Source organism: Xyrauchen texanus, chromosome 41, assembly GCF_025860055.1.
Source record: "Xyrauchen texanus isolate HMW12.3.18 chromosome 41, RBS_HiC_50CHRs, whole genome shotgun sequence".
NCBI lineage: Eukaryota > Metazoa > Chordata > Actinopteri > Cypriniformes > Catostomidae > Xyrauchen > Xyrauchen texanus.
Window position 1 is genome coordinate 21966963 of NC_068316.1, and position 27723 is coordinate 21994685.

Here is a 27723-nt window from a genome sequence, read left to right on the forward strand (position 1 = left end):
TGAAAGCACTGTCATAATTTCCTCACATATCATTCCAAACCTGTATGCTGTTATTTTGTAAGTGGAACACACAATATTTGAAATTTGAACACAAATGCGGCATATTAAAATGATGTGAACGACTTAGTTTGGTCTGTTTGTCACATTAAGCTATCTTGTGCAAATATAGCGAATGATTCGTATGAACCCCAAAATGAACTGACATCATGGAAAGAGCTTATTAAAGATTCTTAAAAAAAATCTGCTTTTGTTTTCAAATGGGGAGGGGGATTTGGCAAGACATGAGGGTAAATAAATAATGACAGAATTAATTTTTTTTGGAGAACTATTCTTTTGATAAAATGGACTGAATACAGGCTCAAAATTAAAGGACAAGACCAGATGCGATGTCCAGAGGTCAAGAGGCCTCCCAGATTGTGTGCATTCCCTGGTCAGCGTCATATAGATGTTCTTACAACATCTAGAGAGTTTCTACATTCATTTCTGCAGGCTGGGTCATGCTTAAAGTTCATATACCACACTTGCATGATACACCCCATGCACTATTCATGCACTCGATCATGATTTCTCATGACTGATGGGAGCCAAGCCTTTCATTTTGAGGCCATGTCAACACTAATACGTTTTCATTTGAAAAGGCATCATTTTCTCTACGTTTTGTCTTTGACAGCAAAAACTGAGCTGTTTTCCCATTGTAGTGCAGGCAGGGGAAATGGAGATATCTGAAAACGATTAAGTATTTGTTGTCTTGCGATGCAGCCCTGTGATCCATTCAACCCGAAACAATCAAGATCATGTTGTAGCACCGTTGATGTGCCTGCTATTCACGTTGATAGCATTGTTAAAGATTAATGTTACAGGAAGTTGACTGTTAAGAATTGCTGTCTGGTGACGGAACATGAGGACAATTGCATTTCAGACAGTAAATGGAACGGCAATATTTCGCATGTGAATGAAGGGGATTTAAGAGTTTTGATACGTTTCAGTGTTGATGAGAAACTTTTGGAAAATGGTTGGGATTTAAAATGGTATTACAGCATTACAACAATGGGATTTACACAAGTAGGACAAGTTCATAGATCAACCACCTTCGCTGTTCCAGGAAGGACATGCAACCAATCACTGTCCTCTGATTTAAGTTTTTAGGTTCAGGGTAAGATTAGTTGATAGGAATTTTGTTCTAGGAACATAATTGGATGCTGATCCACCAACTGGTTTCACTTGTGTAAATCATTAAGTCTCATTCAATTAATTTACGAGTGTTGTTTCTTGATCAAACTGGATAAAGGAAAGCTGGGTGTACTGGATATCACTTTACTTTCACCAATCCAGGTTTTAGAGACTGACACTCCATTCCAAACCACTAGTGAGCTGCCTTGCTGTGTAAAAACCTTTACAAAAGGGGTCCCATAAGGCCCTTTCCCTCTTTAGGGACTAAAGCCCGTTTTAGTTACCTTTCCCTGGGACTAGTACTTTTCGTTGTTTTCACACCTGAGGAACTATAGGTCTTTTTAAGTGACGTTTTCAGCTCCTACTATTTTTAAAGCCTTTATTGTAAATTATCGTGTTGATAAATAGTTTTATATTGCATTTTCAACACTTGTGAAAGCGAGGCGAGGTGTCTCCCCTCTCGCATGCACCGCTCACACGCCTAATAAACTGTAACCTGAAGACACATGATGGATCCGAAAATGGGAAAATGCTGGCTTCGGAGGCTATATAATGAGAAAATATTAAATAAGGTGATTTTAAACTGTTATTAATCTGAGACCAGTTACCTTAAGAGTTCCATTCATCCAAAAACACCCTAACAAAAGCGTAGCTCTGATCCTGGTGTCCTTTGATGTTGTTGTTGCTAACGTCAGAAGAAAAATTTTGCTAGATGATGTAACTACGGGTTTACTTCAGTGAGTGCGAATGCAAAAGAGGAAAAGTCTCCATTGTTGTGTCGTTCCTTATAAGAGTTCTTGTCTAGAAAGTTACTAAGGAAAAAGTACCGGGACTGTAGGTGGGAAAGTCAATAGTACAATGATTGAATTAGATGGTACTTAAATGTTAATACCTTGGTAATTAATGATTACAATATCAATGTTCCAAGGTATTTATTCCAAGGCACTTAAAATTGTACCAATGTATCACAAGGCTACATGTCATATTACCAAAATGTACCATGGTACCTGTCCAAAGTACCACTGTAATACAATGACACTTTTTGGTACTTTTTTGTTAGTGTAGCCAGCTCCCATTGATGGCAGAAAGCGAACTGAACTGGAACATCAGAACAAATCGTGGCAGTTCAAAGGAGAAATTTCCACTGTGTGATTCTAAAAGCAAGCTATATTTTCTCTCAAACAGATTAAAGTTAATGCTCTCTCAAGTTTTAAATCAAGAAAACCTACCTACATCCCTATCCTAAACCTTAAATCTAAAACAAAGCATTAATATCATGAACGCAAATGTGACATGAAAAACACAAATGCTAAAGCAACCAAGCCAATTTTGTGATGCTTCTATTCCATTATCCGATGGCACAACTCATGGTCACACTGATCACGTTCTAACAAGCTAGTAAACGTAGTCGGTTATGTAATGCAAATGTTACTGTGTCACATAGTCAAGCACTATATAAAAAGTGTTTAGATGTCATAAGATAGCATTGAGTGAGGGACAGGGTGAAAGGTGAGTATTTATGAACTGTAATTTGTGTGAATGAATACATATCATTGTTATTATAGCGCCTCTGTTGTGTATTTCACCAAGAAACTACCGTGATATGTAAAACGAGAACATTTTGAAAATATGTAGGTATATTAATGTGATTCAATGAGACCAGGTTGATTTTATGTTAGCATTAGCGTTTGATACTTTAATTAGCACAAATATTCTATTTACATTTAGTCCTTTAGCAGAGTAAGTAGCGCTTTAAATTTGAGATATTTCTATTGACTCTTGTACGCCATGTTAGATAAAAATGTAACTTAACTTGGGGAAATGTCTTAACAATGAAGGATACATTCACAGCTGGTGTAGATTTTGTGTAAAACAAGGTACCGTATCAGGCAGCAAATTTTTGCTGCTTACTGTTTGTAATAGTCTTTGCTTTTGGAGTCTATGATTCCTAAAAGTATTTTAGGCAGCTCACTAGGGTTTTAAACAAAGCCTGGGTGAATTGTACAAGAGAAGAACTTTTATTGGAATGGTTGGAACCAGTGTTGTTTGTTGCTTACCTCAGATGGAGACGCTGGCTCCTCCAGACTACAGGGGGTGGAGTCTGGAGATGCGCTTGTAGATCTTGTTATCTTTGACTCAGGATTTTCTTGTTCTTCTAACCCTGTTTCTGATTTGTTTCTCAGCGGTGATATTCTCCTCACCTTTTCCCCAATGGACTTCTCTGTTTCATCACTGTCTTCCTCCAAATTCTTGTTTTGCTCCATTGCTCTACCTGATATTTCCTCTGTTGTACTGGCCACTTCCTGTTTCTCTTCCTCTTTGGATTTTGCTCTCACTACAGGTTCTTTTTGTGCATGTCTTCCCATGCCTATGCTTTTCCTTTGCTTCTCAAGCTCTCGATCAATCTCTGATTGTCTCTCCCGCTCTTTTTCCAGTTGTTTCTCTATTTCTCTTTGTCTTTCCTGTTTCCTCTCAACCTGTGTTTCTATTTCTCTTTCCTTTTCTCTGTCACTATCGATTTGTTTCTCCAGTTCCCTTTGCCTCTCTCGCTCTCTTTCTACTTGCCTCTCTATCTCTTTCTGTCGTCCCCTCTCCCTCTTCATCTCTCGCTCGACATTTATCTGTCTTATTGCTTTACTTGTATCCATCTCTTGAACTGTTTGTCTTTCCAACCACTGTTCACTCAGCTTCTCAATCTCTTTATCGGCCTGCTTGTGTCGTTTACTTTCGCGCCTCTCCTTTGGTCTCAGTTTCTCACTTTCGTTGCCAGCTTCTCTGACTGTTTCAAGATCAGATGACATCACATCCCTTTCACTGACTTGGCCGACCAGCTCACAGTGTTTGGATCTCAGTCCCTGTTCCAATGTTTCATTAAAATGAATGCTGAACCCTTGTTTGCTGGCTCCTGGTTGGCTCAGCATTGGTTTACTGGCGGCACTAGAGTTGTGAGCCACTGTGCTTTGATAGTCAGATTCAGGGGTCAAGGCTCCAGCGGTCAAAAGCTCAAGAGGGGTCACAGTATCTAGAGTCTGGTAACTGAGAGGGCCCGGAGTCTCCTGACTCTGCTGTCGGCGCATCATCATGGCATTGAGGAGGAGAGCACTGTTCTCCTGAGACAAAGAGAGAGGGAGAGTTGTGAAGAGTAGAAAGACATATGATAGAAGAAGAATTAGGCTACATGAAAGTGATAAACTCTGCGAGGAAGGGACAGAGCACTGATTATGCCATCTGGTGAGTTCCCATAGCTATAAGGTTTGTAAACACAATCCATACAATCTAAGGCGTTTTTAACAACCCTGTCCTGCACTGCCATCTACTGGAGATAAATGTAAGCACATTCAAAATACAGTGCAAGATTAACATGAGATTCCCAGTGTGCACAGATCAACCAGATTATTGTGTACATTGTTGTTAAAATTGTTTTTAATGTCTTTATGTGTAAAAATATTACTATAATGGTATAGCTACATAGAAACAAGAGCTTTTTTAGCTCTGTAACTTGAGTTAAGTTTTTTAATGAATTTGAATACATATTATGTGACATTTTTTCTGCAATTTTGTGTAATTTACTAGTATTAAATTGCATGATATCATATCATATCTATTCAACAAGTAACACTGTGATATACTGTTTGCTTTAACATTGGAAAAGCATGGTTTTGCCTAGGTCTTTATAAAATACACGATAGTTTTGATTTATATTTTGTTTTCATTGTCTTAAATATTTATATTATTTAATGTTTATTTATTTGATCTAAAATAATTATTTTATTTATTTAAAATTGTTTATTTTATTTTATGTATAATATTTATTTAATTACATTTATATCAATTTTATATTAATCTTTTTTTATAATTTTGATTAATACATTTGAACTTTTTTTTTAAAACTTTTGTTATGAAGACTTTTATGATGCTTTTAAAGATTAATATTATTTAAAAATGTGTAACCCATACAGAAATCTTATTTTGGCCATACACTGTATATAGACATATACTGAATATACATATTCAAATTCAGCTAGTATTTGGGAAATGATGTATTATATATATGAAAAGGCCATTTTTTTTTTTGTATTTTGAAATATATGTAGCATATACAGTAGAAAGTATGTGACTTTTTATATCAGTGACATATATCAGTTGCTCTCTAAATTCATAAACCCATGGCCGTCCGCTAGTTTAAAAAAAAAAAACACTAGCATGCCCAACCCAAGTCTTCAGTCCCATAATATCAATGAGAATGTACAACTAAAGTAATAGACTGAGTTTTAGGAAAATAATATTTTAGAGTGAACTTCTCCTTTAGAATAAAACAATAACATACTGTATAACAATTTTGAAGGCTGTTGTTTTTCTCACCGCGGTGGCAGCACTGTACAGCGCATTCTGTGCTTGGCTGTGCTCCGTTGTCTCACGCTTGCTCTTTCTGCGCCTCCGTGACCTTTTGACCTGCTCGCTCCGGTCCTCCCCATCACTACTGTCCCCTCCCAAACGGGGGTTAAAGTTCACATCCAACACCTCTGGTCTAAGCAGGGGGGAAGCTGCACTGCTTGGTGTATGTCTGTAGGGTTGATACAGGTGTTGTTCAGGTGGCCCTTTATTCCTTGGGGGTGTAACATGGGCAGGCCTGCGTGCTCTGGTTGATGGGGTGGAAGATGTCTCAGAGTCTGTGTTGAGGGTCTCAGTGTTGGTGTACTGACCCGAGGAGGGTGACGTCACAGGCAGGTGTTGTGTGTACGTCCATTCAGGGTCGTGTTGAGAGTCAGTATAGTATGTCTCATCTGAGAGACGGCTACGAAACTGTAACAGGGCGGCTCCCCAGCTTCCCTGGTCTTCGGGGTCCGAATTGGAGCCCATCTCGTCATATGCAGACACAACACCTGATTCCTTCTCAAGCACGCTGAAAACGAGGCTCTTGCGCTTGGTTAGTAGACTGGGCCGGGAATGCTGGGAGCTCTGCAGGGCGATCCAGTTACCATCCGGGGACTGCAGTACTGATGACGCACCTGTGGGGAGAGAGTCAAAAACCTGGACAAACAAATATAGAGGATATGTGTATGTGTAATTCATATAACAAATGACCCAAGCTCGCTTTACAAGAAAACTACATCATGTAAACATTACATTCGATATATAGGAAAAGGAAAACAGTTACAGCAAGTCAAAAGTTAGAGATTGTGTTTGTGTTTGTATGCATGTTCTTACTAGAGTTGTCCAGGCGGTCAACACTCTTCCAGCCCGGAAGTGATAATGCTCTGGACTCTCTCCTGAGTGAAGAGTAGTTCTGAATGTCTGTTTTGACCTCTGCACTCTCTGGGCCCCCCAGGGCCATACCCACCTCAGGGACCTTCTCTGGAGAATCGTCACTTGTCAAGATTGCTGATCTTGACCTCTAAAAATGCAGATACACACACCAAATACACAACAACTGTAAAATGAAGCAAAAAAAGTTCATATTACATTCGTTCTCACACACTTCTGCTAGAAATTCTACTAGACCACCATAGCAGTAGTTTACAAACTGTGGCATTAACTGGTGCTTAATGTAATCATTTTGGGTCCTAAAAATATTAATAGTTGCACTTAAAAGTTCCCTTTGTTAAGGGGTTCTAAACATTTTTTTTATTACTAATAATTCATTTCCAAATGTAACAACTCTCAACAGTGAAATCATTGATATGCAGTTATAACAAGTGTTATAATAAGACTGAATGGCAGGCAATATTTGACAAATAGTGAGACAAATTTTAACTCAAATAATATAATGTTTAATAAACCATTATTCATCTTTATTTTAATCAACAACAAAAATTGTATGCATGTCATGATGCAGCAACAACAGGCTATTATAGTAAGTTTAAAGGGCAGAGTATGTGATCTCAACTGCAAAAAAAGAAGTCTATGGCATGTTTAGTTTTCTATTCTTCTGAAAATATGTGGTATATTTTAGGTAATGCTTTTAACCTGTCTTCTTTGACGAAGGTAAATTATACCTTTTTATTTACTTTACATAGAGTTCAGTATGGTTTAATGGCCAAAAGTCTTTAATAAAGAAGTTTATTGTCACTTATATCATTGATTCTATTTTACTGTAATTAATATGTATTAATATGTATGTTTTGGATAATATGTATTTAAATTAAAGTTAAAATTAATAAGTAAATGGTGGGCAGGAATGCACTTGGTAGTCAGTCTAAAAATGGTGAGTTGGAGCTGTAAATAAACTATAGCTTTAAATGGTAAATGGTAAATTAGTGGTTTAAAATGTAAGAATTATTACAATTAAGGTCTTTATTAAATTTATCATCAAATGCTATTACATTTAGGGTCATTTTTACACTTAGGACCACATGTTTTTACATTTAGGGACTTAAAGGAATATTCAGGGTTCAATACAAGTTAAGTTTCATCAACAGCAGTTGTGGCATAATGTTGATTACCACAAAAAGTAATTTTGACCCGTCCCTCCATTTGTAAAACAAAAATGAAGAAGCAGAAATCAATGTTCTAGTGAGGCACTTACAATGGAAGTGAATGGGGCCAATTTTTGGAGGGTTTAAAGGTAGAAAAGCTTATAATTTTATAAAAGCACTTACATTAATTCTTCTGTTAAAACTCATGTATTATTTGAGCTGTAATGTTGTTTTAGGGATTCAGGGTTTGTTGCCATTACATCATCGTGGCAATTGATTTGTAAAATTGTCTTTAACTTTACACAGAAATGGTTAGTATGTGATTTTATCAAACTAAAATCATGGTAACATGCATATTGCTTATGTCTTGTGGCTATACTTTAGAAACTTTTACAAATTGGCCCCATTCACGTCCATTGCATGTTCCACACTGTAACCCAGATATTAGCTTTTTTTAAGAAAATGAAGGGCAAGTCAATATTATTTTTGTGGTAATCAACATTATACCACAATTGTTGTTGATTGAAATGAAATTGTATTGAACCTGAAATATTCCATTAATTATATCTATGACTAAATTTGTATAAAATTTAAGGATTAATTAATATAAACTATATTATATTTAGGATCATTTATGTGCAAACAAATATATTTTATAGTGCAAAAAGTATCTTACAAAAAATACCAGTTTAACATAGTCGACCTCATATTAAATGTCAGTATTTTATTGACAAATAAAATTTCACAAGTATTTCAGCCACCATTCAAGCAATAAATGATTTGTTTTACCTAAACTACTCTCTTATATAACTGCTCTTATATAAGTTGTATGCGGTTATAACATATACAAGTATTCCCCATAAAATATACATGTTTATTAAAGAAATGTTCATGCAGGCCTTGGCAACTGTTTAGAAAAAGGAGGTACATGATTGGAATACAAACAGGCTGCAGTAAAAATGTTTCACCAGCAGGGAGCACGAGAAGATCATGTTCTACCAAATAGCATATCTTTTTGTTGTGATTTCCTTTTGAGAACTGCATACAACAGCAACAAACGGATTAATACCTTTTTATAAGAGACTGCAAGTGTGCTTCAACATACACATTTTAGCAGTTTGTGAGTTCCCTGGGAATTGAACCCATGAACTTGGTGTTGTTGCACTGTGTTCAATCAGCAGAGCCACAGGAACACATTAATAGTTTCTGCACTGTTTATGTTTATTGCACTGCACTGCACTGTTTATTCCTGTATCGTTCAAGGAGTTTTACAGTATTTTGTTAAGAACTGTGATCAAAGTGCTCTAAAATAGAGAAAAACACAAAAACGCCACTTTCATTCACCACTAGATATCATGTACATACAAACACGTAATACTGTGAGACAATACTCTTACCCACGGCGAATAGGAGCTGGTTATGTCGGGCTGGGCTACTGCTCCGTACTGAGAGGAGGTGTGTGAATGTTGTGTTGCTTGTGTGTTTTGTGTTGAGGTAGGGGACAGAAGATCGCTACTCTGAACTTGAGGCCATACAAACTCATACTCAGCCTGAATCTCAGACCGCTTCCCCCGCTGAATTATCTACAGAAAAAGAGAGAGAAAACAGAGGATAAACAAGTATAAGCTGTATTATACAACTATAAACAGGCAACACCATATATACTATATAGTAATGCATTGAAATAGAGTGCCAAAGGTGCCTAGATGGATTTTTAAGAAGAATACATTCTTTTTTATGCTTTTGGGCTACTACTGTCCACAACCCTTTATGCTTTGCAAGAGGAGTTTGTGATGGGACCTTTTCAGTTGTAGAATAATGGCAAGGAATGCGTGGCAGAAGTTTCAGCAGTTTTTAAATGTAGGAACTATATGTTTCTCAATAATTCTAAATCTAAACTACTAAACATACAGTCACTATTTCTCCTATCTACTAAATGAAAGACTCTTTTCAGATGTTTTTTTTTTTAGTGGATCAAAAACGTACCAAACCGCAAGTCCAATATTTCGTCATGTCCGATTCGAAATGCACCAAGAATTGTAACTGTGCTAACTAGTAACTGTGTAACTGTAACAGTGTAACTTTCAAGCTCCAAAAGGACATGCCGAATAAGTTATCTGAACATGCAAAGCTTTTAGGTGAAAAATAACTGTTTTTCACCCAAAGCAATAGTTTCGGTTCTGAAGACATGGATTAAACCACTCGAGTCGTATGGAGCACTATTAAGGCAGTTATCCAATAATTATTGCATTTCTTTCTTAAAAGTAAGAATCATTAATGCAACTGTTAAGGAATCAGAATCATTTAGAGGAATAGGAATCACTCAATTCCTTAAGATTTCTATCTCTAACTATAAAATAAAATGTATTTCTATCAATCACACGACAACTTACTTTTTGAACAATGGTAGTGGCCAGTTCCTCTATGAGCTCTTCTTTATGGTCCTGCAAATAACGAGCCTCATTCTGTTTTTCCTGTGTGAGAGGGGGAATAAAGTGATATTCTGTTGGATGGCATTTATCTGGCTAGATAAGTGGAGGTAGGGTAACATGAATTGATTGATACACCCAGAAATTGGAAGAATGGTGTAATAGATGGACAAATACTTGGCTGTATGAAAGATGAATTTGTAGCTGGATTGATTACATATAAAGAAGTGTTTCTAACCAGGCTATCTCTGTAGCTCTCTGCTTTAGCGATTGCTTCCTCTATTGCCTCCTCTGCAACACGTAGAGCAACGGTGAGCGTCTCTGCCATGCTGTGACCTATATACGCACACACATACACATATAATTATAAAGCATTTTCTTTTAAAGTCTATGAAATTGGCTGCACGATAATGTGGGTGTTTTTTTTCTTCTGTGTGCTGTTTTGTTTGTTTGTGTGGATCATTAATCTTCACAGTAATTCATAGACTGTTCGAGTGCCGCTGTGATTACAGTAATTGACCAACACTCGACAGTCAAGAGCACTTGTACCTCATGCCAACAGGTGAGGCAAATTATAAAAGAGTAGATATTCCCAGATTTCCGTGTGTGTGCAAGGGTTATTACAGTCTTGATTTAGTGTTTGTTTTTATATTGTTTTTATTTTTTGAATAATGGCTATTAAATGACTATATTACTATTTTGAGGATTTATTAAAAAGCACCTATTGTGGTTTTTCAAATATTACCTTTCATGTAGTGTGTTATATAGCTGTTTGTGAATGTAAAAAAGTCTGCAGTTTCAAAAATCAAAGTGAAAGACAAAGAGAGTTACTGACTCCCATAAGAAAGAACCGATTCTGAACACCTGAAACGAGTCATTAGTTATTCCCGACTTACTTCCAGTACTAACCTACATAATTTGGTAACAAAATACCCGCCTCTAGTATTCATTGGCTGCTCGCGAACAGCTTTGACCCGCCTCAAACACTACGCTAAGCGGTACACCAATCACAACAGACTGGGACATCTGACCAATCAGAGCAGAGCAGACTATCTGAAAGGAGGAGTTTAGAATGAATGCTTTAGAACGGATCATTGAACGAGTAGTTTTTGACACTGGGGAAAAAAGGTAATGCTGCAATTTAAATTATGAGCAAATTAAAGTGTTTTTTGAACTTGGATGCATGTAGATCTATTGTATGAGTCTTTTAAAACAAAATTAGGCACGTTCAAAATACATAATAGGCGAGTAGATAGTAGAAATAGTAGTAGAAATAGTAGCTAAGAAAAATACATTTTATGTTTTTCGTCGGAGTCAATATAGGAATGGTTTACTAATAGTTGTCTCCAAATTTTAAACAGGGATAGGAGAAAATTTTCATCATCAAAATTCAACACTTCAACATTGAGAAAAACAGATGAACGCCATTTATATACACTGAGACTCTAAAAGTAATGATGAGGACACCAGATGACTGATTAAACCTTTTAAATGGATTAAATAAATTGAAAACCCAGCGAACATAAAGTCTGTTTATGGGTTGAAATGCTACATATTTAAGCAGAAGTGTATTGCTTTATCATGTTACCTTCACTCTGCTTGTAGAGTGTGGAGTCGCTACCATCACAGACACTGCCATTATCAACACTGCCTTCATAAGCACTGACCTCTAAATATAACAACACAAAGAGAGAAAGAGAGCGAGAGAGACAGACATAAATGTGTAAGTCATACAGATAAAAAGGTTGGGGGGGTGGGGAGGGGGGTCATCCTAGTTTTATGCTTCCGTTTTTCTGGGAAAAACTTATGAATTTATAAAAATTATGGAGTGTAATGATCTTTTATATCTGCAGGCTTTTAATGTACTGACAAAGGATCAATATACTGTAGACAAGCTGTTGAGAAATTTAGAAGACAAATCATATTCCAGGGATCAAAGTGTGATTGTGTGTTTTGTGTGTGTGTGTGTGAATACACTTTGGAATAAATCCAATTTGACATTGAGTTATTGAATTAATAAATAATAAAAATAAATTTTTAAGCGGTAGGTCTAAAACCTTTGCACAGTACTGTATATATATATATATATATATATATATATATATATATATATATATATATATACATAAATATAGATACATATGTAATATATACTGTACAAATGTCTTGCATCAAATGTATAGTGAGTGTGTTTGTGTGTTGTGATTGATAGCTGTGGGAGTGCATGCAACAAAAGTGACAGATGGATTCATGCATGTACTCTCTAATGGAGTTTACTGATTGAAACACACACGCACACGCGCACACGCGCACATGCACACACACACACACACACACACACACACACACACACACACACACACACACACACACACACACACACACACACACACACACACACACACACACAGAGCTACATGCCAAATGTAGCTTGCTACATTTAAGCTACTTCATATTTTTTTCAACTGCAGATGCAGAGCATACCATCATAGTAAAAACAAAAAGTGAATTCATATTTATACGTGCTACTTATACAAACCCATATATTCAACATTTAATGTCACTATTTTACATGTAATTTTCATATTTATTCTACTACCTCTACAAACACAATGTGTTTGATATGAAAAATCACTATTTTTACATTTTATTTTTCAGACTTAGACTACTACCTCTACAAACCCATACCCATTTAAACATAATTACATTTACACATTCCTGTACAAAAACTCTGCATACATACAGTATATTTATTATTCATCTATACAATACAGAAATACAGCAGCTAGACACAGAATTACAGGATATATCATCTCAGGCTAAATTTATTGTGTTTATGTTTATGTATGTGTGTGTGTGTGTGTGTGTGTGTGTGGGCTGGTTTAAGTGGTTTACAAGGACTTTTTTTTTAGGTTACAAACTGGTCATTACAAGGGTATTATGCTATAAATGTGGTTTATGAGGACATTTCTAGTGTCCCAATAATATAAATCGCTTAAAAAAAAAGATACTAAATTATGTTTTATTGAAAATGTAAAAATACAGAAAGTTTTTTGTGATTGTTAGGTTTAGGGGATAGAATCTATAGTTCATACAGAATAAAAATAATTATGTGAATGGAGAGTCCTCATAATGATAGCTGCACCAACATGTGTGTGTGTGTGTGTGTGTGTGTGTGTGTGTGTGAGAGAGAGAGAGCACATCTGGGCAATAACAATGTGATTTCTGATGGTATCAGATGGTAATACAATGGTACTTTGATATACAATTACCATATTTATGTAACCATTCTGTATTTGCATGGTGCTTCAAAGATATTCAAAGAATACTCATGTTACTACCATGGTAAATTGATATTTGATTACCATATTCATATTCTACTGTATTTACATGGTGAATCAATGTATCTAAAGAAATACCATGGTACTTGCTATATGATTATCATATTCATATAGCCTACCATTGTATCAACACAGTGAGTCTAGTTAATGGTACATATCCAAAAATCATGGTAATGCCATGGTACTTTTTATTTATGTGTTTTCTTGTAGGCTAATAAGTGTTTTGATACTCTTTTGGTTGGAAAATGTATTTACCTGCAGAAGTAGTTTACAAGCTGCAAATGTGTTGAACTTTATAAAGACCTTCTTCATGACTAGCAAACGATAGGATGCATTAGCAGGTTTGGCTTCCATTGATTGTATAGTTGATCCACTGCAACCAGTATTATCTTTATTTTCATTTTATAAAATATTCCATGAGCTTATTGGCAAGTGAGTGTGCACAAATGATCCAGCAGCACCAGCTCAAACTTTCTGAGTCATTCAGATTGAATCGCAAACCGATTCAGACTGCATTCCTATCATGTGTGACCAATTCATTGTAAAGAACTGACTCAAATGAGCGATTAATTTGTGATCAGACATATTTAATTTGATTTAAAACTGGCGATAGAAAACACAGGGTACTAGGCATGATGTAGCGGTGTAGCTTTTCTCAATGCTACGCTGCTATCTAGTCAAAACTATAGCTTTGCTACTGAAAAGCTGACTGATTTAAAAACTAGCAAAGCTACCACCTCGCTACTCAGAAATCTAGTTAAGCTAATATATTCGCTATTTGTAGAGATGCTACTGCCCATCACTGCGCACACACACACACACACACACACACACATATGTTGTGTTTCCATGTTTTATGGGGACTTTCCATAGACATAATGGTTTTTATACTGTACAAACTTTATATTCTATCCCCTAAACCTAACCCTACCCCTAAACCTAACCCTCACAGAAAACTTTCTGCATTTTTACATTTTCAAAAAACATAATTTAGTATGATTGATAAGCTGTTTTCCTCATGGGGACCGACAAAATGTCCCCACAAGGTCAAAAATTTCGGGTTTTACTATCCTTATGGGGACATTTGGTCCCCACAAAGTGATAAATACACGCTACACACACACACACACACACACACACACACCCTTGATACCAACATATGCTAATGACGTAAAACACACAAACACTTTCCGCCCATGTTTTTGCATGAACCCTCTGATTTGTGTGAAAAAACACAATGTGGCAAAGACCAGTTGGGTATCAAAACAGTAATGGAAGCTGTGAAGTTGGAGTGATTGAGTGAAAAGAGACAGATATTTTATATGGAATTTCATCTACATTTTAGTTGTATCTTTTTTTAAATGTTGTCCCTTTATTTCACATATACAGTGGGTACGGAAAGTATTCAGACCCCCTTAAATTTTTCACTCTTTGTTATATTGTAGCCATTTGCTAAAATCATTTAAGTTCATTTTTTTCCTCATTATTGTACACACAGCACCCCATATTGACAGAAAAACACAGAATTGTTGACATTTTTGCACATTTCTTAAAAAAGAAAAACTGAAATATCACATGGTCCTAAGTATTCAGACCCTTTGCTGTGACACTCATATATTTAACTCAGGTGCTGTCCATTTCTTCTGATCATCCTTGAGATGGTTCTACACCTTCAATTGAGTCCAGCTGTGTTTGATTATACTGATTGGACTTGATTAGGAAAGCCACACACCTGTCTATATAAGACCTTACAGCTCACAGTGCATGTCAGAGCAAATGAGAATCATGAGGTCAAAGGAACTGCCTGAAGAGCTCAGAGACAGAATTGTGGCAAGGCACAGATCTGGCCAAGGTTACAAAAAATTTCTGCTGCCCTTAAGGTTCATAAGAGCACAGTGGCCTCCATAATCCTTAAATAGAAGACGTTTGGGACTGACCAGAACCCTTCCTAGAGCTGGCCGTCCGGCCAAACTGAGCTATCGGGGAGAAGAGCCTTGGTGAGAGAGGTAAAGAAGAACCCAAAGATCACTGTGGCTGAGCTCCAGAGATGCAGTCGGGAGATGGGAGAAAGTTGTAGTAAGTCAACCATCACTGCAGCCATCCACCAGTCGGGGCTTTATGGCAGAGTGGCCCGACGGAAGCCTCTCCTCAGTGCAAGACACATGAAAACCTGCATGGAGTTTGCTAAAAAACACCTGAAAGACTCCAAGATGGTGATAAATAAGATTCTCTGGTCTGATGAGACCAAGTTAGAACTTTTTGGCCTTAATTCTAAGCGGTATGTGTGGAGAAAACCAGGCACTGCTCATCACCTGTCCAATTCAGTCTCAACAGTGAAGCATGGTGGTGGCAGCATCATGCTGTGGGGGTGTTTTTCAGCTGCAGGGACAGGACGACTGGTTGCAATCGAGGGAAAGATGAATGCGGCCAAGTACAGGGATATCCTGGATGAAAACCTTCTCCAGAGTGCTCTGGACCTCAGACTGGGCCGAAGGTTCACCTTCCAACAAGACAATGACCCTAAGCACACCGCTAAAATAACGAAGGAGTGGCTTCACAACAACTCGTGACTGTTCTTGAATGGCCCAGCCAGAGCCCTGACTTAAACCCAATTGAGCATCTCTGGAGAGACCTGAAAATGGCTGTCCACCAACATTAACCATCCAACCTGACAGAACTGGAGAGGATCTGCAAGGAGGAATGGCAGGGGATACCCAAATCCAGATGTGAAAAACTTGTTGCATCTTTCCCAAAAAGACTCATGGCTGTATTAGATCAAAAGGGTGCTTCTGCTAAATACTGAACAAAGGGTCTGAATACTTAGGACCATGTGATATTTCAGTTTTTCTTTTTTAATAAATGTGCAAAAATGTCAACAATTCTGTGTTTTTCTGTCAATATGGGGTGCTGTGTGTACAATAATGAGGAAAAAAAATGAACTTAAATGATTTTAGCAAATGGCTGCAATATAACAAAGAGTGAAAAATTTAAGGGGGTCTGAATACATTCCGTACCCACTATATTGACTTTACCCTGATTATTTTCAATAGCCTATTGTTTATTTTAATCCTTTATATTGGCATCATTTTAAATGGCAATAAAATGCCAATCATGACAATAAAGCTTTGTTGACTCTGAGAGAAAGAGAGAGAGGACAAGGAACAGAACCACGACCAGACAATAACTGAAACACTGTGCAACATGCATAAAATGGAAAACATAACCTATCAAACTGTTATTATTTCCATTCCATTTCCTATTTTATTGTATTTTTACTTTGTGTGTGTGTAAATGTGTAGATTATATATTTAATATCACTATCCTTTGGCAATGTAAGCTTCTTTTTACCATGCCAATAAAGCTTATGACTCTCTTGAATATGAGAGAGAGCGAGAGAGCGCGAGAGATGAAAAAAGACATATGCCATAAAGTCTACCTGACCAGGCGGTCACCTTTCCACTTTCTTTTCTCAGCTGACCTCGAGGGAACACTCGCTCGATATCACCATGACAACAGCACGGGAACAAGACCACTGCAGTTCCTGTCTGTAACCACCCCATACAGAGCCAATAAAACACAGCTTCAGACAGAACACAGGTGTCTAAATGCAACGTATCTCAACGTACACATTGTTGCTATTCGGTGAGATTATTAAAACGTCAGATAGACTATCTCATATTTACGGCATGATGGTCACAGAGAGAACCGTCATCCACATAATCTAACATGTTAATATAGTGCAATTATAAATACTATAAAGGATGACAGAAAAATTAAATGTATGCTATGGAGGATTTCTCATTAAATTTTTGTTAGAAATTAAAACAACTATATAATTACATTAGTACATATACCTTCTGTGTTCAAAACCATGTTCTTGCTTTCATGTTGAGACTACAATAAAGATTTACATTCAGAGCTGTAAGGAATGATTTGGCGGGAACTTTCAGGTTTCCTTCTGGCTACTATAGTGCTACCCTCTTGCTCTGATGACATATTTTTTCAGAAATATGTCTTGTTGGACTTTCTTTATATCAGTAACTCTTGGTGTACCTAGTCTGATCTGCTCTGATATGGTGATCACAGACAAACATGAGAATGAAGAGCAGAGCCGAAGCACAACTGACGTACAAAACAAAACAATGTTCCTCCGCAAGTAACTTGCAATTTTATATCAACCACAGATGTCGATAGAAAGCCCAGAAGACACAATAAAACAAAATTTACAGAATTTGAGAACAGCCCCTAAAAAACGCATATTTTTCTCTATGTTTTGGACTTCGGTCCACACTGAGAGGGTGTTTTTGACAGCAGAGAAAATGTAGATGTCTGAAAACAATGACATATTTGTAGTCTTCTGACGCAGTCATGTAATCCATTCAACCCAAAACAATCAAGATGGCGGCCCGTGTTGTTGTGCCTGATATGACGTCCATGTCTGGTGTTTCCTCTGTGTTCCGTTTCTAATCTGCAGAGTGGCAGCAGGTGTGTGGGCATTCCTTGATTGCCATGCTGATGGACAAAATATCGGTTTCTGCCAGAGCTAGCTCTCTCCCCTTGCTTCCAATACTTCTTGGGGGCTGGTTTGACTATTATTTCTTTTCCTTTAAATAAATGTATTTCTTTATGATAATTTGAGTGTTGCCTTTTCTTCTTGTTGCCCGTCAAGAGCCAGGCATGTGTAACACTGATATAAATGTTACTTTGTGCAACCTTCAAATTGCATTTATTCAAAGGCGAAAGGAAGTTTACTCTGAATTGCTGTCCGGCACTGAAACACAAGGACAATTGCGTTTTAGATCATAGTGATTTGTATGTGCAGTAAGGGCATTTAAGTGTTTTCATATGTTTCAGTGTGGATGAGAAACTTTTGGAAAACGCTTGAAAATGGCAGTGTGGACAGAGAGTGTTTTGAAAACGAAAATGCCGTATTCAAATGTATCAGGATTAATGTGGACGTAGTGTGCAAGTTTACCACAAAAGGTTTGACAAACACAATCACAAAATTTGATAGCTGTGGACTCCATTGAAAGGCTTTTTTAAATATATATAAATCTTAAGACAATGTTTTTTTCTTTTCAATGCTGAAACATGTGAAACGTGCCTAAAACTTTTGAACAGTACTGTATATATCAACATTATATTTGTAATTGGCCACTCTGCTCTCTAGACATCAGTATCGGCATCTGTCATTAAAAAAACCCCACATCAGTACTACCAAGAGCCCAAAACATCACACAATGGAAGGTCCTAGCAGCCACAGCGAAAAAGATCCCAGGAAATTCTACACATATCTTGGGAAATTATATCAACACATGAGCTGAGTTGACTGTTTTCCACCCACACTGATGCATTTAAAGTGAGTCTGGCTCATAGCTTAGGGACCGTCACTCACACAACACATCTAAGAAATAGCTTTCAATATAGAAACACTGAGAATACAAATAAGTTCATTTACCGGATAACAGTTCATATCCACGCGTGGACACATGGACACACGGACACGGACACGGACACACACACACACACACACACACACACACACACACACACACACACACACACACACACACACACACACACACACACACACACGTTGTGTTTCCATGTTTTATGGGGACTTTCCATAGACATAATGGTTTTTATACTGTACAAACTTTATATTCTATCCCCTAAACCTAACCCTACCCCTAAACCTACCCCTCACAGAAAACTTTCTGCATTTTTACATTTTCAAAAAACATAATTTAGTATGATTCATAAGCTGTTTTCCTCATGGGGACCGACAAAATGTCCCCACAAGGTCAAACATTTCAGGTTTTACTATCCTTATGGGGACATTTGGTCCCCACAAAGTGATAAATACACGCTCACACACACACACACACACACACACACACACACACACACACACACACACACACACACACACACACACACACACAACAAGCTAGAAGTGCGTGTATGTGTGCGTGTATGTATGTGTCTGAAAAACTGATAATGACATAGCAGGTTGCTGCAACACCAGGGGCAGTAAGTGACCTGAGTAACACATACACTCTTGCATTTACTTGGCTTTCTAAATGAGGACTTACCCTAATCCACACTCTCACACTTTTCCCCTAAACTATACAGTACACACACAGACACACACAAACCACAAAAATAAACAGAATTTTGGAAACCATTGAAAGTACTTTTTCAGCATATACATACACAACACATTCTCTATTTCTATCTATATTACTCAAGCACACACAGTTTATTTAGGGTATGAATGAGTCATATTCCCTACATCTCACAGACACTTCACAAGCAGACACACACATCAAGGTCAGTGACTCACTGGGTTAACTCAGGACACACACAGATACAGGTCCAGCTAAAAGGTTCACATCCATTCACTTACTTGCCAGATCCTAAACATACACAGAGTGCTAGATGCTAAAAGACCTGTGCAAAGGAGAAGCTCTGCAGAAAGATTGAAGTTACCACAACCACCCACTTTTTATGGATATTTTCTGTCATTTAAAGCATCGGCTTACAGGAAGAAAACACACCCAAGCAAAACCTAATTTAAAATTGGGGATACGTTCATCCTCAAATATTTTAACCACGTATGAGGATAAAATTGTTCAGATGAGAGACATTTCAGACAGGGGGCGTGTTCAGGAGACCTGTTTGAAAGCAGTGATTATATTTGCACTTATGTTTGGTGGTGCTAACGGTGCTGAAATTACACACTAGAGGTTTTAGTGTGGGTTAGATTTATTATGATCAGTTCATTTGGTTGGTGTGAACACTTTTCGCCCTTTTTAGTATGCTTTAAAACAGGGTCTAGGGTATACTATATGTGGACTCCAATACAGTTTGCAATAGAGTGCAAAATATTGGTTCCAGAAGGGAAATTTATCAATAACTTATACGTACATCTTGAAAGACAGACCAACCGTGAGCTCTGAGATTGTTAATCAATGGTATATGCTCCTGTTGAAGCCATCAGTCTGCATTATTTCAACGAATGACACAATCAAGTCGGTCTCCCTACACACTCAATACTTGTATATTAGTATATATCTATAAATTCTGCAATACCGTATACTTAAACTTTTTTGTTTCTGTGTTTATCCTATACTTATAATTAACAACTTTAAATCAATAGTTTTCAACTTTTCCATTGTTTTTAATTCAATTATGTAATTGAATTACATAATTGTAAATTCAATTTACAATGGGATTGTAGTTACATAATCTTGTACCTTTGTCTGATTTTCACATAATTTTTTGCTTCAAATCAAAGTTTGTAATGTTTTGACTCAACCCGGAGCTGGTTTGCTCATGGCTTAGAACACTTTTATGAAGGTTTCTATGAAATACCTATTAAAAAAAATAAAATAAATACAAAATCAGGAAGCAAGACGGCTGAAAATGTGGGCAGGCACTGTTGCGCTAATAGTATGAAAGCAATCCAGCCTAAACTGCAGAAGCACACCATTATTTATTTAGTGGTTTACTATTTCTATTTAATTATTTTGTTTCTAAATGGTTGTCTGTTGCTAAACAACTAGTGTGAATGTTGCTTGATCCATGGTTAAAAGAACCCTTAATTGGGTTTACATTATGTTAACTCAGGGTTAAGTGCAGTGTGAAAAGCCCTACTGAGGAATCAAACCAAGTGTGAAACAGTGTAAGGACTTATCAGCTGCTTTGGTATGTGAAAACGTCTGCCAAGAAAATACTGTAAATGTAAATCAGAAGGTTGTTTAGTTAACATTATTAAATGAAGCTGTATTTCTATTCTGTGAACACAATCATGATGTATTGTAAAGTGAATCAATATGTTAATTCTATTGTGATGTTCAGGAGGTGCTGAATGTGGTTTATGTTGTCTGACAAAATAATTTATATACTCCAGTGATGTATGCAGAACTGTCTCTCTCTCTCCCTCTCACTCTACTGTACATCGACAATCAGCGTACAGTCCAGATGCTCTAACAAATGTAGTTTGCAGTGTATATGTCAACATGATATACCCCTTTTTCGCTAATATATTACTATGAATTGTATCTCTTGAACAGTTTATGCAATCTTGCTCTATGCATCTCTCGGGGTGCAGTAAAAGTGCTGTGTTATAAAGACACAGTCCATTTGACAGCCGTAGTCTTCACACACTCTGAGATCAGTTAAGTGTTTTTAATTTAACATGATCTGTGTGTTTTTCAAAGACAGAGATACAACCAAGCAGGCCTGGATACAAACACACACGCATACACTTCCAGGCTAGTTGACCTATAACTATACACAGATGAAAAGAAAGAAAGAAAGAAAAAACAAGCTCTTTTAAACAGTTTAACCTATACAAGGACGTAAACCCTCATGACACACATGAAAAGGTCAAGCACACAAACACAAATACACACACATATATTTGTTTTTCAATGGTGGTGGTGACTTCCATTGACATCTTTTGTTTTTATACTGAGCTAATTATATTTTCTATACCTTTCATATCCTTAAACCTTTTTGAACGTGTACATTTTCATTGTATGTTTATTAAGTATGTTTATTAAGCTTTATTCCTCATGGGGTCTGTTGGCATAAGAACCAGCATACAACTAAAAAGGAGTAAGTCACTGATCATTAATGAGGAAGGGGAAGTTATTAAATCATTACGTCATTCTAAACACACATACTCAAAGGGTTGGTACGGCAGCTCACTGACTCATGTTGGATAATCCTTATTCTCATTTCAAATAAAAGCCTAGCATCAAGTAATCCTATTTCCTCAGACCGAGAGAGATAAAGAGAGATGAAGGGTATATGGGGGTGTAGCCTGATGGTTTGGGGATTATTTGATTTTACGCTACACTACACATGAAACATTTCAGTGGCAAGCTTCAAGTACAGTCACTACTGCACTGTTAGCATTTTTATCCCATGCACATCTAACAATATTATAGCGTGGACCAACTATTCTAGTATAGGACTGCGCTATTAGCATACTGATACTAACATCCCAGCATCTCTCCTAGCATTAGTGTAAGCATGGCAAGTCTTGCAGCTTTTGTCCTGTTACCACTTACAATAAATGGCCATCCCATAAGAATTTTTAGATATTTGCACATAACGTTTACATGTACAATATCACACAATGTCAATGAATTCACAGCATTTAAAATGTAAGCATTTTTACATCTGTTCAGATTTAGGGATGTACTGTATAAATCTTTACAAATTTACCGATGGCTGGTCAAAACTGAAATCTTTACTGAAAATGTATGTGTGTGTTGTTGAAATTGTTTGAACCCCTTCTGATTATTTGAACCCCATTCTTTGAGGATTTGTAAAAACAATTACATTACAGTACAGTAAAAGCTTTTACATAAATTTTGTACGTTTCTTACATGTGATAGAACCACTAATTATGTCCATATACAGTACTTATGACTACTCATGAGATCATGATAGATTGATATATTGGTGTCATGCTTATTCCTGTTTTTCGTGTCTTTTATTTTGAAAATCTAGTTTCCCTTGCCATGTGATTTCATGTTTCCCTCCATGATCATGTGTCTTGTTTTCATTGGTTTATTGTTTAATTATCTTGTTTAGAGTTCTGTTTGTTCATTGGTTTATGCTCCCCCATGTCATGTATTTAAGCCCTCATGTTTGCTATTGTCCTTTGTTGAGTATTGTTTGTGTAGTGTCGTGTCTAATCTAGTCAAGACTAGTTGAAGAATATTCAAGTTTATGTTTGTTATGTTTCACATGTGGATAAATGATTGTTAGATTTCAATATTGTAAATAAACTGCACCTGGGTTCTTACATCATCGTCTTTGTCTGCTCCTGTATCATTGAATGCCAGCAACGTTACACTTGGCTAGGCTGATAAATCAGCTGATATTTGGCCATTTTGAGATTATCGGCATCAGCCAATAACCATGTCCACTTTATATTGGTATATTAATGTGCATTATTAGTGGTCTACCAATATGGGTTTTTTAATGGCCGATGCCGATATCTAGGAAGCAGGGTGGCCAAAGGAGGCTACAGTGGGCACAAGCTCACCAAAACTAGACAGTTAAAGACTGGAAAAACATAGCATGGTTTGATGAATCTTGATTTTTGCTTAGGCACACCGATGATAGGTCAGAATTTGTCACCAACAGCACGAGTCCATGGACCCAACCTGCCTTGTCTCAACAGTCCAGGCTGGGGGCGGTAATGGTGTAGGGAATGCTTTCATGGTACACTTTGGCCACATTTTACCCATCTTCTAATTGCTATTTTAAGAATGATAATGCCCTAATTCACAAAGCAAACGTCATCAAAAACTGGTTTCAAGAACATGACAATGAGTTAATTGTTCTTCAGTGGTCTTCTTAATCACTGGATCTGAATCCTGTAGAACACATTTGGGATGTGGTAGAACAGGAGATTCGCAGCTTGAATGTGCAGCTGAAATATCAGCAGAATTTGCATGATACAATTATGATAACATGGTCCAGAATCTCAAATGAAAGTTTCCAACATCTTGTGGAACCCATGTCATGAAGAACTGAGGTTGATTTGAGAGCAAAAGAAGGCCCTAACCAGTTTTAGTATATCCATCCGCCCATCCATTCATCCATCTATCCAGCCAGCCAGCCAGCCATCCATCCATCCATCTATCAATAAATATGATACATAGACAAAGACATATAAAGACAGAGATACACATATCTCTACACTATATCGGCCATCGGACACCCAGTTTCCTAGATATTGTCATTGATCATTAAGAAACCCAGGAAGAGGGGGCCTGGGTAGCTCAGAGAATAAAGACGCTGACTACCACCCCTGTAGTCGTGAGTTGGAATCCAGGGCATGCTGATTGACTCCAGCCAGGTCTCCTAAGCAACCAAATTGGCCCAGTTGCTATGTAGGATAGAGTCCTAAACTGTCACATGGGGTAACTGCCTTGTGGTCGCTATAATGTGGTTCACTCTCGGTGGGACGCATGGTGAGTTGTGCGTGGATGCTGCAGAGAATAGCGTGAAGTCTCCACGCGCGCTATGGTAACACGCTCAACAAGCCATGTGATAAGATGCGCGGATTGAGGGTCTCAGACGCGGAGGCAACTGAGATTCATCCTCTGCCACCCAGATTGAGGACTTAAGAGCGCATTCTGAATTGGGTATTCCAAATTGGGGAGAAAAAGGGCGAGTAAAAAAAAAAGAAAGAAACCCAGGTAGATAATGTAATAATAATTGAAAAAAATATGAAATAGTCTAACTATCCAACAACAAGCACAGGAATAGAGTGCTTTTTTAAATATATAAATATATCTAGATTTACAACGCAATGATGAGTCTGTGAGGTTTATATGACCAAAGTGTAAACTCTATAAATGAAAATGAACACGGTGTGATCTCAATTTTAAATCAGATGCTGTGTTGCAGTCTCTGTTTATTGTGTACGTTGGTAAGAAATCTGAGGTTGTCAAAAGTAACATTACCTAAGATACATGCACATTTTCCACTTTTTGAAATGTTTATGGTAGTGTTTGAAAACTTTGGAGCAAGATATATGAAAACATATATCTGTATCTCACTAGTTCTTCAAGCAGGCGAGCATTATGTGTATACCGTAAAAGGCTGTGATTAAATGAAATTAAGTGTGCCTCAGAGCTAACGACGAGCTGTTCTGCTTGCAAAAAAAAGAAGAAAAAAAAGAATACATAATAAAAGTATACATATACTAGTATAAATAACAGATACGCTGTAGATACAGATAATAACTTCACTGCACACCCCTAATAATACACACACACACACACACACACACACACACACACACACACACACACACACACACACACACACACACACACACACACACACACACACACACACACACACACATATATATACAGTTTAAGTTAGAAGTTTACAAACACTTAGGTTGAAGTCATTAAAACTAATTTTTTTAACCACTCCACAGATTTAATATTAGCAAACTATAGTTTTGGCAAGTCATTTAGAACATTTACTTTGTGCATGACATGAGTAATTTTTCCAACAATGGTTTACAGACAGATTGTTTCACTTTTAATTGACTATATCACAATTCCAGTGGGTCAGGGTTTTACATACACTAAGTTAACTGTGCATTTAAGCAGCTTGGAAAATTCCAGAAATAATGTCAAGCCTTTTAGCTTCTGATAATGTACTGAATTGGAGGTGTACCTGTGGATGTATTTTAATGCCTACAATCAAACTCAGTGCCTCTTTTTTTGACATCATTGGAAAATCAAAAGAAATCAGCCAAGAAATCAGCCAAAGAAATTGTGGTCCTCCACAAGTCTGGTTCATCCTTGGGAGCAATTTCCAAACACCAATTTCCAAAAAGGAAGAAACCACTGCTCCAAAACCATCATAAAAAAGCCAGACTAAAGTTAGCAAGTGCACATGGGGACAAAGATCTTTTTGGAGAAATGTCCTCTGGTCTAATAAAACAACATGTTTACTGTTTGGCCATAATGACCATCTTTATGTTTGGAAGAAAAAGGGCGAGGCTTGCAAGCCGAAGAACACCATCCCAACCGTGAAGCATGGGGGTGGAAGCATCATGTTGTGGGGGTGCTTTGCTGCAGCAGGGACTGGTGCACTTCACAAAATAGATGGCATCATGAGGAAGGAAATATGTGGATATATTAAAGCAACATCTCAAACAGCTAAGTTATAGCTTGATCGCAAATGGGTCTTCCAAATGGACAATGACCTCATGCATACCTCCAAAGTTGTAGCAAAATGGCTTGAGGACAATAAAGTCAAGGTATTGGAGTGGCCATCACAAAGCCCTGACCTCAATCCGATCAATCCGGGCAGAACTGAAAAAGTGTGTTTGAGCAAGGAGGCCCAAAAACCGGACTCAGTTACATCAGTTCTGTCTGGAGGAATGGACTAAAATTCCAGCAACTTATTGTGAGAAGCTTGTGAAAGGCTCCCCAAAACATTTGACCCAAGTTAAACAATTTAAAAGCAAAGCTACCAAATATTAACAAAGTGTATGCAAACTTCTGACCCACTGGGAATGTGATGAAAGAAATAAAGTATGACATAAATAATTCTCTCTAATATTATTCTGACATTTCACATTCATAAAATAAAGTTGTGATCCTAAATGACCTAAGACAGTTAATGTTTTCTACAAATAAATGTCAGGAATTGTGAGTTTAAACGTATTTGGTTAAGATGTATGTTAAATTCTGACTTCAACTGTATATATTTATACAGTGTATATATATATATATATATATATATATATATATATATATATATATATATATATATATATTGTACTTACAGCACCTTACACTTTATTATATAATGTATAATAATATACTATTAAAACAAATATAATTATGTAATACTAACATTTAATATTCGCATATGTTTACTATACCTATTATATTAATAACATAAATATATATGTAATATAAAAACATTTGGGCTGCAAACAGTCACCCTGCTATAAGTATACACACACACCATGCCATGTGTGTATGTGTTTGTGGTACCTGGTAACTCTGATAATGCTCCTCTTTCGATGATGTGCTTCCTGTAGAGAGTCTTGAGCACTTTGGCGCTGCCGAATTTCTTAAAGCGACTCTTCACGTTATTGTAGTACCATTCCAGAGACTGGGTTCTTAAGAGCCTACACACAAATACAGTGGGTTGATGTTAAATTAAACCCATACTAAAGTCAGGTTAACTGCACTGTAGATACAAATAGACACAACAATACAATACTAGGAAGGCTTGTCTTACACTGCCTTACATTCAAAATATAATTATAAGAGAAAAATCATTTATGTCTTTATGTATTGTCTTCAGTAGACGCTATGACAACAAATTAGCCTTTTAAAGCAAATTTCTCATCACATCCTTGTGTGCAGAGTTCATATATCTGTACAGTTTGGGTGTGAATGTCAATGAGTTCCTATTAGAGCTAACTGAATTTTTGAGACAGGGTGTGTGTGTGTGTGTGTGTGTGTGTGTGTGTGTGTGTGTGTGTGTGTGTGCGTGCATGTGTATGTGTGTGTGTGTGTGTACTTGTGTGTTCGTGTATGTGCACCACGATACTTTTGAACATTAAAGTGACACTTAAAAATGTATGAATATAAATGCATTAGATAAAACAAAAAATTATGTATTCAAGTGACATCTGCAAATGTAACTTTTTTGAGCCATTTGTAAAATTACTTTTACCAACAGGTATCAATATCATTTTAAGTGGTTGTATGTGTCCAAGCAGAGAGACTACAAGTGTTCCACTATATTTGACAAGCAGAACATGTTTAAATACATTGTCTTAATTACGGA

General features: G+C 36.9%; 1 protein-coding gene across 1 annotated transcript in view; it reads right to left on the reverse strand.

The window, feature by feature from the left end:
• Positions 1-27723, reverse strand: part of LOC127634692 (rab effector MyRIP-like) — a 187717-nt gene that overhangs the window by 12220 nt on the left and 147774 nt on the right. Inside the window, exons 3-10 of the mRNA XM_052114338.1 lie at positions 26919-27055; positions 11604-11684; positions 10254-10351; positions 9980-10060; positions 9001-9169; positions 6379-6567; positions 5533-6179; positions 3228-4280 (exon numbers count right to left, since the gene is read on the reverse strand). Of these exons, the coding sequence (XP_051970298.1) occupies positions 3228-4280; positions 5533-6179; positions 6379-6567; positions 9001-9169; positions 9980-10060; positions 10254-10351; positions 11604-11684; positions 26919-27055 (2455 nt within the window). The remainder of the gene's footprint in view (positions 1-3227; positions 4281-5532; positions 6180-6378; positions 6568-9000; positions 9170-9979; positions 10061-10253; positions 10352-11603; positions 11685-26918; positions 27056-27723) is intronic.